Source organism: Patella vulgata, chromosome 1 (assembly GCF_932274485.2).
Source record: "Patella vulgata chromosome 1, xgPatVulg1.2, whole genome shotgun sequence".
Taxonomy (NCBI): Eukaryota; Metazoa; Mollusca; class Gastropoda; family Patellidae; genus Patella; species Patella vulgata.
In genome coordinates, this window is record NC_065879.2 from 10,447,123 (window position 1) to 10,459,197 (window position 12,075).

Consider the following 12,075-nt stretch of genomic DNA (forward strand, 5'->3'; position numbering starts at 1 on the left):
CCGTTATTTCCAGGCCTGGGTACAGTTGTGCAAGTGACCCAACTCTGCAGTAAAGAACTAAACCATAGTTGCCACTGCCTTGGATTGATCCTATTAAAGATTTTATTATTCAGAATGACATAATCTCCGCAATGTAATTCTTCAGATTTTGTCAGTTTTAAATTCGCTTCGATCTGCCATTTTGAATAGCTAATAAACTGATCCATTCAAAAAAAAAAAAAAGATAACAAAAAACATTATGAAGATTTTATGAGTTAATATGTTGTATTTTTCTATAAATTATAATGAAATGTATTTATTGCTCCCACATTGGAAGCATTAGTCTGTAAATGTGTTATTTTAAGGGTAAAGTAAAGTCTTATACTTATAATAAATTTGTTACATATGTAGACATATTAATGATGCTCACATGTTCTTATATCAACAATCATAAGTAACATGGAATTATTATCTACAGATTAAAAACAGATAGAGAGAGAGAGAGAGAGAGAGAGAGAGAGCTTATAAATACACCAGATCACAGTCAATCAACATCAAAATATTTAAATAAAGACTCCAGGATCCTTATGAATAACTATGTAATCTAAAAATTTTGCTGTCAGGAAATAAAAACGTTAAATTAAATTTGACTTCCCAATTATTATCTACAGATTAAAAACAGATAGGGATTCTAACTTCAAAATGAAGAATAAAATATTCTGCACTCACATTGGTCCTCACCTTCTTCCTTGTAGATATATTTTGATAGTCTCAAATTAGTTTAAACCGAGAGAGAGAGATGGGGTTTAACATCCAATCGACACAAACCAGAAGTAGCATAACTCTGAAACCAGAAGTTGCATAACTCTGAAACCGAAAGTGGTAGTCCAACCCCACCAGGCCTACGTTACTCCCCAGTCCGAGCTATGCCTATACACCAAATTTTAACCCCTGGGACAGCCCTAGTGTAGCCTCCAACCCTGAACACAGACAGACGAACGACAGTCACAAATATTAGTATAGATTAGATATCCACCACAAAGTTCCGAATGTTCCTGACATTTTGTCAGGTATAACTAGAACACATTACTTCCAGGCCTTTCGACAAAATTTAGAACCTCTATCTAATTCTGCTTGAACCAGTATCCATAATTTTTTTTTCCTACCGTTAGTATGAGTTAATATTAATTTCACGAAATGTGTCAGTTCCGTATGTAAATGTAGAGTTTTGATCAAATGAAGTATGTAAATTGTGTTACGGGAAGTTGTTTTTGGTTTGAAACCGAACTCAAACTGTCAGTTAGAATGTAAATACACACAGTACATGAGGAGTTGATATTGGATCCAATGTGCTGTCATTCTACAATACTTGAAGCAGAACTAACTACATAGAAATGATTGAAAACGGAAGTCATTACATAGATGGTTCAGCTCAATGTGTATTGGTTTAAGATATCAAACTGACTTTCTTTTTACGAGTTATTTACATAAATTATTAACAGATGTATCAATATGGTTACGTTTTACTAGTTTCAAGTACTTAAACTTACACGCATGACTTTTAATCTCAGCGCTTTAAACTCCACATACAACACAAGAAAGGAATCTGTTTTCATATATAGGAACCTTGACGTAAACGCTTCATTGCAATAACATAACATCTGTCATCGAGTACTTCTTGAGTACCCATGTAGTTGAATTTATAGCCAAGTCCATCAACCTAAGTCAGAATTACGAGCGACAATCTTTCTGTGATTGGTAAAGTTCATTAAACTAAAATTGGAAACTATAGTTTTCTTATTTTAGTAATATACTAAAGGCAATTAAGCAGTAAGTCGAAAACTTGATGAGTTTTAATTTTAGACACAACTTTATCAGATGAGCTATTTGATTTAGAAAATTAAATGTGAATAAATAGTTATGTGTGTTTAAATTTTATTTTGGGTCTAAATGATTATCAGAATGCTAATTTAGAAGTATTTATCTAAAAGAAATTGTTTTATCAGAAGTTACAAAAATAGCCTCAATCTTCATGAAAGAAAAGTTGTTTATTCATTCATATCCCAAATGAGTTGATCTATGGCTGAACTGGGAAACCTTCTGAATTATTTCATGAATGAATGACCGAAAATAGCAAACGGAGATAGAATTATTCATTACTTTATAACCGAGACAAATGTCTGCCATGGTTCTTCTGACTGTTTGTGAGAATAATATTACGAATCATAAATAAAGTTTGATTGGATGAAGTACAAGGCCGTCATATTATTAAAGTGTCTCTTGAGATCGTCTTTTATCAACATACTGGATTAATACTCAAAGAGTTTTACATTTTGGTAGCCTACTTATAATATTTCTTCTCTATAAGAGGATTGGGAAGTCAAATTTAATTTAACGTTTTTATTTCCTGACAGCAAAATTTTTAGGTTACATAGTTATTCATAAGGATCCTGGAGTCTTTATTTAAATATTTTGATGTTGATTGACTGTGATCTGGTGTATTTATAAGCTTGAAAAATGGCATAATTGCAAACTTTGCAAGATTAACTTTGATGCCCTTTGGAATCTGCATTGAGCCAGCATCATTCCTTTGGTGGTGAATTTCTAAAATGAAACCTCAAACAGACTTAACTCATTTATATAATTTGCCTTAAAGAAGCTGGCCACGAGTCAATGTTTGTTAATTGAATTAAGGCCACTCCAGCATGTCTGTAAAATCTTGTAATGAAATGTGCGAGTCTGTTGATTAAGAGGACAATATTACATTAGTGTGTTTAGATGAGATTGTGACTCACACAATGACCAGAACTAGCCACAGTTGAGGCTAACCACTGTCCAAACTCACGCATGAGGACATACCCAACACTGGGCGATAGTTTGACCTTTGACTCACGCGAATTCCGTACCTGATTGCGTGTCATCATAAAAACAAATTTATGACAATTTCTGTTATTAATTTGATCAAGTGGTTCGTAAAGCTGATCATTTTTCAGCTGAATTTATGAAATTAATTTCTAAGCGGAAATTGCTGTATTAGTACTTAAGTTTGACAGACACATGATAATCCTTTCACAATAACAGATTAAAGTGTTTTATTATGGAATAAATATTTTTGAGAAGCTGAAGTGAACAGCATATTGCTTTCAAATTTAAAAAAAAAAAAAAAAAAAAATCGCAATTTTGGACTTAACCCACTGGAGAAGTGATATCAAGATTCACTAAATAAACTATTTTTGAGATTAAGACTATGTGTGATTTAAGCATTTTACATTTCACAATTTTGGTGAGAAGCTGATCTGAACAGCATATTGCTTTCAAATTAAAAAAAAAAAAAAAAATCACTCTCAATTTTGGATTAAACCCATTGGAAAAGTGATATCAAGATTCCCAAAATAAACTATTTTTGAGATTAAAATAAAACTAATAAGACTGTGTGATTTAAGTGTTTTACATTTCCCAATTTTGGTGAATTTCTGTTCAGATTATTATTGATGTGACAATCCATGAACATTAGGAAATATAAATATTGTGTCAAATACCTTAAGCCAGTTACAATTTTCTTAAGAGATAGAGATGTGTTCTGGAATTGGTTGATGTCAGTTCATGACATTGTCAAATCAATCAGGGTAGTAGTGGAGAAGAAAGATGGTGATGTCAACCGCTGACTCAAAACTTGTCCATATTCAAACTGACTCACTACTATATTGGATTAAAGTCGCTATCGTCAAATAATTGCAGGTTTGTCCCTGTCGATTAATCTAAAATTGAAGCTAATTTTCTTGCATTTCCCTTCAATGTTTAATCTTTGCATGTCTTCTATGGTTATGTGTTCCTTTGTCCACAATTATTACTTGCATTTCCAACTTTTGCCAAGACATTTTGGGGTGTTTTGGTGTTAAGTGCCAGTTGGCAACCAAAATTGTCTGGTTTGATAAGTGACTTCTTGAGAGACTCGAGGAATTAAAACTACCAAAATGATGGGGTTTTAAATTGAGTTACTATCTGAAGGATGACACTTGACTTTCATCGAGACTGTAACAAATCTCTGTTATCTTATTCAGCCGTAACCTGCTACATGAGGAAATAGATTTATTGGTATTGTTTTATTTTGAAGACAGGGTTTTATCTGATTTATTACATAATCATTAATGTTCTGGATACCCAAATCTCTAAATATGATTGATACAGCCTTGGGACCAACTCACTCCCCACATTCATTTTCTTATCAAAAAAGAAAAAAACATGTAAATTACTACATATTAAAGTTCAGTGTGTACGGATTTCATGTACCCCAGATTCTTTACAAAATAAAAATTACCACAAATATGAGAAGTTAAGTATGTCTGGTTTACAGGTAGATTGATTATTACCTGTATTTACTTAAACAACAGGTGTTGTAACGAAGCTCTACACCCTGTAACAAACCTTTTATGTTGACACATGTAAAAGAAAAACGATAAATCTAATCTTGTAAATCTTTGCCAAACAATAGGTAACTTGATGCAACAAAGGAAAAAGCTACAAATTACTACCTGGCATTTTGCTATAGTTTGTTTGATTCCTTTTCCCATCCAAAAAACATAGTCTTGGGAGTCATCCTCCCTCAATCCCTCCAAAATACAGAATTGTTAATGAATCCACAACAAAGTAGCAATCTAAAAATTACTTTATGAACAAGGAAAGAAATCTATAATAGTTGACCCGCTCTTTGAAGTTTCTTTCATTTCATTGATCATAAGACTTAGGTTTCTACAGCATCCTTTCTCATGTTTGATGTATCAAGCATCATTATCTAATTTCTTTGTAAACATGATCATGAATAATACACATAAATTACATGGTATTAATTGACAAGCTCATTTAGAGAATGGGGATCACGTGGCTAAGTGGGTAAGACGCTAGCTGGCTAGCCTGGAGGTCGGGTGTTCGATCCCTGCATTGGCCGAGAAAGTTCATCCAGATTTTCCGGCGTGGTTCTCCCTTGTCAGTGATGCAGGACGGAGGGGCTGACAAGGAAAGCTGTCTAGTCGTTCGGATGGGACGAAAAACCGAGGTCCCGTGTACACATTGGCGTGCACATAAAAGATCCCTTGGCAGTGGGAATTCGATATAAGAGTAGGCCGTAGTGCCGCTGTCCGGGCAAAATTTCCCTCATAGCACACTGTATGGCGTATGCCCGTCTTCATTAGCCCAGGTTAGGAGCAGAACAGTAGGACGTTAAACCCCATTTCATTTCATTTCATTTCATTTAGAGAATATGCTAATTAGAGATATTCGATACTATATGGGATATTGATGCTTTTGTTGATTTATAAAATTTGAGTAATTTTAAAAATCCATAAAATTAGGAAGGATTTGTTGTAAATATTTCAATGTGATGCATGATGCTTTTGATTTTTTATAAAAAAAAAAAATGTCAGATTTTAGATATCCATTAAATTAGGAAAAAACATTGTAATTACTTTTATATGATGTCAATCCTTTTGTTGATTTATACAATTTTAAAAACCCATAAAATTAGGAAAGACTTGTAAATAATTGCTGAATTGTATTTTCTCTAAGAGGTAGAAATGGAAATTTGCAATTTCTTTATGCATTTGTTCGAGCAGGCAAGATAATTAGCATGGACATGCTTCAATTGTCTTGAAGATTTTTTTTAAAAGAGATGGTATGAAAAGGATTCGTGAATGAGGTAGTTCTTGGATTACACTTTGGATATTGATGAATTATCCAGTTCATGACTGAAATTGTCTAAAAAGGATTTTGAATTCTGAAGAGATTTGTCTTAAAACTACAATTTATTTGATGATTATTGTTCGTGATTGTAATTGTGTAATCCAAGAACAGGTCTCCATATCCTGTTCTTCGCATTATTGTCTCAAGCAAATCTTCTTCATACAAATTGTCTGGGTTTGGCAGACGTGCGGCGCTTATTGTTGCATGATATGCTAATTATTTTTAGAACATTGGTGTCGAACTACAAATCATATTAAAAACATTGAGAAATTTTTTCTACAAAGATTTATCCCTCAGACATGATAATTATAAGCTACGGCAAGCAGACGTCACTTTCCTATTCCCAAAACCCGTAGTTGACAGATGGTAGTAGTTTGAAGGGAAGGGGATAATGATGTGAAGACCTGTGTCTATCAGTGTTTGCGTGCATGCAGGTGTGTGTGTGGTGAGTGTCATTGTTATCTCTTGTGATCAGGTGAACTCTCTGATGTGTTGGTAGATTTATGACAATTGTTTTCCCTATTGTGTAGACGACAAAGGTAACATCCATTTGTAAATTTGGTATCAGTTATTGGTGTCGTGTGGTCATTCTATGAATTTATTCAGATGGCGAACAAAAGCCACGGACATCGAAGTGACGTGTGGAGTATTGTCAAGTTTTTAAAACATCCTGGTTTATTAATTGCATTCTCATGATCATTAAATGTGTACACCACACATTATGAAAATCAATAAATAATAATATCTGGCACAATACCTACTAAAATATAACACATTGTCCACACTTGATATCGTAGAAACATTATTACTGGCTCAAACAAATTTACACAACTGGCACACACACTTAAAAATGTTCTGATAATGACAAACAGATTCTTCAGATTATTATCTTTCCAGTTTGAGTGCCGCAATATTTTCTTTTAAAGCATTTAGAACAAACATTGTTAACCTAAATGTATGCATTATAAATTGAGTAAAGCTCAACATATTCAAGTCACATAATGCACAAAAATTGCTATCATCTACCACCACATTGATTAAAACTCGAATTAAATTCAACTCACACAATACAGAACAATTGCTATCATCTACTGCCACATTGATTAAAACTCAAATTATATTCAACTCACACAATGGACAAAAATTGCAAATATCACAATTATCTTTAAATGATTATACATTGTCAACTCAGATAATATGTAGCTGTAGTTATTATAACGTGGCATTGAGATGTGGTCTGTATTGCCTTCATAGAATCTTATCAAACTTCGATAATAACTGTTTATTACAACTAGAGTTATGGCACATGTTCACGTTATAGAGAGTAATAAATGGGCAGACGACAAAAGTTATTGTCCATTCTGCTTGAAATTTATGCATTGTTCAAACTAGAGTTATTTTAACTGCTTGGAATTTATGCATTGTTCAAACTATAATTTTTTAACGGCCAGACAATTATTGCCGTTAATTGTTTTAAACTGTATAAAAAATTCACAATATCATAACCTTTGTGTATGGCTCAGGCAACTTAACTGCAGTGGATGTATGGTTCATTGCCTGGCAACCTATATTTACAAGTGAAAGATAACATCAGTGACAAAATGAAATTAATAAAAACTGCAGCTAGATTGCATCAGAGTTGACACAGTATCATTGTGTATCTGTATTTTCTTAAGCATTTTAAAACAAACTTTGTTCACCCAAATTCATGCATTATAAATTTTTTATCCAGAAAACAAAACACAAAAATTGCAAACGGAGTTTCAAATCTAAGTTAATAATATGAACACTACAGTTGCATGATGTAACATAATATCCGAGTTGACATTGTACATGTAGCATTGATAGATGATTGTTATATGATTTTTTTTAGATTTTAACTAATTTTCTAATTTTGAATGGAATCGTAATAATATCCATGATGTACAATGTATAGTGTCACGCAGCTTCTTTGAATGAAGTCACATTAATCACTAATAGATTATATGTTCTGCTAATAAATAGATGTTATATGACCTTATCTGATTACATACTAGTTACATGTTTAATTCATTTTCTCTTCTTTCATATTTTTCAGAATAAATCTGATCCGTCATTTCAAGATGGAGCTGATAAGTATCGTGATAGGAGAAATGAAGCTCAGAGAAACAGTGGTAAACCTCCTGTTGGTCATATCCATAGAACACAGTCAAATTCTTCCGCTCCTGGAGCACTTGGTAAAAATAAACATTTAATAACTTTCAGGATTATGTTGAACTAGCCCTAAATCAGTTGAGCCCTGGGGCCTGTTTCACGAAATGTTAACTAAGATAAAATCCAAATTTTAGTAATTGGATTAGATAATATTGAATTGATTTTAGTGCTTAGTGACGTATCTACTAAAATTGGATTTTATCTTTAGTTAAGATTTCGAGAAACAGGGCCCTGTTTATTACTGACAATCGTCCACTTACAAGATTAAATACAATCTTTCTTAAACAAAACTTAAATCTTTTTAAAGGTCAACCTTTAGGTCATAAGGTTTGTGATTGAGTCACCTGGTGTTATTTTGATCTAACACTTAACTTGTACGTGACGTGGAGTAAGGTCACCTGCCTTACCTAATGGGTTTTCTCCAGGTCCTTCGGTTGCCTGTCACTGCTAAAGACTCCCCCGTGCATTGGAATTTTTGAAATAAAATTGTACCATTTGTTAGTCCCAAAATTGTCTATCTTGTGCAGAGTTGATGTTATCTCTTTTTCCCTAGTTATCTTTGTTGTTTCCTGATCTACTGATTAATTGTGAACAAAGCCAGATTCCAATGAAAGCTAAAACATGAAAATTTTGCATTGAAATATTTTTTAAATAAAATTGTACCATATGTTAGTCCCAAAATGGCCAAGCTTGTGTTGACTAAATGTTAAACACCATGTCTATCTCTATATATATTTCATACGGTCTGTCATTGAGTCAACTGGCGGGGTTTCGATTCCCCGGTTGTACGTGACAAGGAGTAGGGTCACCTGTCCAACCTCGTGGGTTTTCTCCGGGTCCTCCGGTTTCATCCAACTGCTAAAGACCCCTACGCGCAAGCGAATTATTGAAAAAAAATTAAACCATATGTTAGTCCCGAAATATCCTAGTTTGTGTCGAGTGGACGTTAAACCCCATTTCTCTCTCTCTGTATATATATTTACGAAAATTTTGCATTAAAATATTTTGTTACAGGTATGCAGTCTCCACGACACAGTACCAGTAGTAATGTGCTACCTGATCTCCTTCCTCCACACACTCCCCCTCAATCCCGCTCCCCACCCACCCCACAACGTCCACAAGATAAGACAACATCAGAAGAGGTAAATATTATAACATCATTCCATTGTTTATATACTTATATTTTATATTTTTATAATGAATGGACAATGTCTTCTATATTCTCAATTAAATTTGTAAATGTTAATTAGTATGACCGAAAATTTCTTTGAAAAAAGGGAGTCACGGTGGCTAAGAGGGTAAGACGCTGGACTGACTATGGCGTATGTCCGTCTTCATTAGCTCAGTTGGAGCAAGGCAGTAGGACGTTAAACCCCATTACATTTCACTTTTTTTTAAAGAAAATTGAAGCTGGTGGTCGTATTTGCATTTTTCAGACAATTTCTATTTTTTTCACATCTTAATTAAGCCTAAAATGTACTCGTAATGGATTATATATATCATTTTATTAAGAAATTAAAATCAAAATATAAAAGGTACTCGAGATTGATTATATAGCATTTAACTAAGAAATGAAAATAAAAATAAAAATGATAGATGATTTCCTAGTCTGGATTCAGTCATATTAAAAATGAACTTGGGTGCTCGTCCCATCAAAATTAAATGGCCAGATTTAAACTAGACACATGTACAAATTAGATGAATTTTCAAACAAAGATTTGATATTAATTAAACTAATGTTAAAGAAATTGGAGCTAAATACACAAGATTAAACATTACTCAGGTTACAGTGTATATTATCCTCATGTGATGCTGAATGTTTGAAATTTTAAATTCATCATATCTTTGTAAATACTGAATGGAACTGAACCTTTTCTGTACTGATATTTCATTTAGTTCAACTTTCCCAATATTATAGTTTTCAACTGATTCAAAATGTCTCAAATGACGAACAGCGGGCCTGTCCAACCTCGTGGGTTTTCTCCAGGTCCTCCGGTTTCCTCCCACTGCTAAAGACCCCTACACGCAAGCGAATTATTGAAATAAAATTAATCCATATGTTAGTCCCGAAATGACCTAGTTTGTGTCGAGTGGACGTTGAACCCCATTTCTCTATCTCTCTCTCACGAACAGCGGCTTTGAAAGAAAATTAACTAATAACGTAAACAAAATGAAGACATTGTCTGTTGTAATAATAACATTTCACTGAAGAACGGTTTGCATGTGAGAGTGTGTTGATGTTATCAGGGAAGCTCACTCAAAATATTCAAATAAGAATCGAATATATCTCTTCATTGAAATATGATCTGTCATGTTGGATGGAATATTTGTAAGATTTGAGATTAATTTCAAAGACCCCAGAAAATAACTTTTAGATATCAACAAATGTTAATTGTGGGGGTTTGGATTTATAATATTGGTATCTTGAATTGCTTCGGATGTATAAATGATCAAAATCAGATTATCAATGAAGGGGTTTATTTTGGTTTGAATTTGTTATTTTGAGTTTCGGTTATTCTTCAGTGAAATGCAGCTTATTATAGACCACAATATAAAAATGTAATTTTCTTGTGGATATATATTTTTTTGTTAAATAATGCTTTACTTTAGTACTAATTTAAAATTTTAAATGATCATATTTATTTAAGAAACTAGTTTTAAATTTAATGGAATGTGTACTGCCAGTATGGCCAGCATTTTTTAATTGTGGTCTAGTGGATTGTGAAATTTTAATTATATGTAATTTTATAATAAGATATTTTCCTTCAATTCATATTGTTTTAAGGTTAAGGGAATGTTTAATTCATCAACTTTCAATCCTAAACAATTTCTATGAATTTTTAATTTTCAAACTGTTGAATGAATTGAAATTTTTATTTCTTTTGAATTAGCATGTAATTTTAACAAACCTACTAATTATCTTTGCTTTCTTTATTTTGACTAACCCTATTAAACCTTAGTTAAGATGCCTGCCCTAAGCAGACGTCAGTGAGATGATGGTCTTGTTAGTTATCTCCCTTGGTCATACTGCTACTACTACTACTACTACTACACCTGCTCTCGATTCCAGCTATCGGGGATATGGAAGCCATCACAACGGTTGTTTCTCTGGTTTTCAGGTTGACGCAAAATTTCATTCATTTAATCATTGCTTGCGCCGAATTATTAGCTGACCTTTTTTTTTAGTCAGAATGCTTGACATTGATGCAAACAGAAATAATTTTTATGCATAATTTAATTTTTTTGCATAGCTTTTTGTTTTATAATAATTCAAAATTATTATCATCGCATATTATCAAGCATTCATTCATAATCAAAATTAATAATCAAATCATATTTAATCATTTCCTGCATTTATATTTCCTGTCCTTATAACCTAAACACGTGTAAACCAGAGAAACTCGCCTGACCTGATGAGCTATCAAAATTGTCCTCTTTCACTAAGTTATGTTGCTTGCCCTTCAAAAATGTGAAATATTTTGGTTCTACCATTTCAAGTATCGACAGGCTGTCAGTAAACAGCCCTCGATGCGGCATCAGAGGTCCTTCTCCGCGTTTGGATTCGGAGCAGGTGGTTCAACTATTGGTTCCATTTCCCAGCAATCCCGACGAGGTTCCCAGATCAACGTCAATGTCACACCATCTCCGACAGTTGTGGACAGTGGAGACACACCAGAGATCAGAAAATACAAGAAACGTTTCGGTTCGGATATATTATGTGCTGCATTATGGGGTAATACTTTAATTCCATTACATTTTAATCATATCTTAATTTAATTTTCAATATATAGTTATAACCTGTTGGAACTATCAATAGAGGTACCGGTATAAAGAGCCAAACATTGCATTATTACATTAAAAATAATAGTATTTATTAACTATGCATCATTGTTTACATGCTTAGAAAAAATGTACCTGATAGTGCTGGTATTACCATTGCAGTCACGATGCGATACATATTGCTATTCGTGTGCTACGATACGATTCATATCATGATTCATAACCAGGTCAATATTTACAAAGAAAACAACAGGATGGCAAGAATTTTTAGCCCTGTCGATGTCATAGAAATAAAACTGTTTACATGTACATTGATGTGGATGAAAATGAACACAAAAATAATTTAAGAGTGTTTAGTTTGTACCTATGGATAATGTGTGACAAGTT

At 33.1% G+C, this 12,075-nt stretch overlaps 1 protein-coding gene across 7 annotated transcripts in view; it reads left to right on the forward strand.

The window, feature by feature from the left end:
• LOC126814525 (traf2 and NCK-interacting protein kinase) overlaps positions 1-12,075 on the forward strand; it is a 155,417-nt gene that overhangs the window by 128,108 nt on the left and 15,234 nt on the right. For 6 of the 7 annotated variants that reach the window (XM_050539711.2, XM_050539730.2, XM_056103509.1 and 3 more), the window contains 3 exons: positions 7,793-7,931; positions 8,923-9,050; positions 11,407-11,641. In XM_050539711.2, the coding sequence (XP_050395668.1) occupies positions 7,793-7,931; positions 8,923-9,050; positions 11,407-11,641 (502 nt within the window). The remainder of the gene's footprint in view (positions 1-7,792; positions 7,932-8,922; positions 9,051-11,406; positions 11,642-12,075) is intronic. The other variant, XM_050539759.2, reaches the window with a different exon arrangement.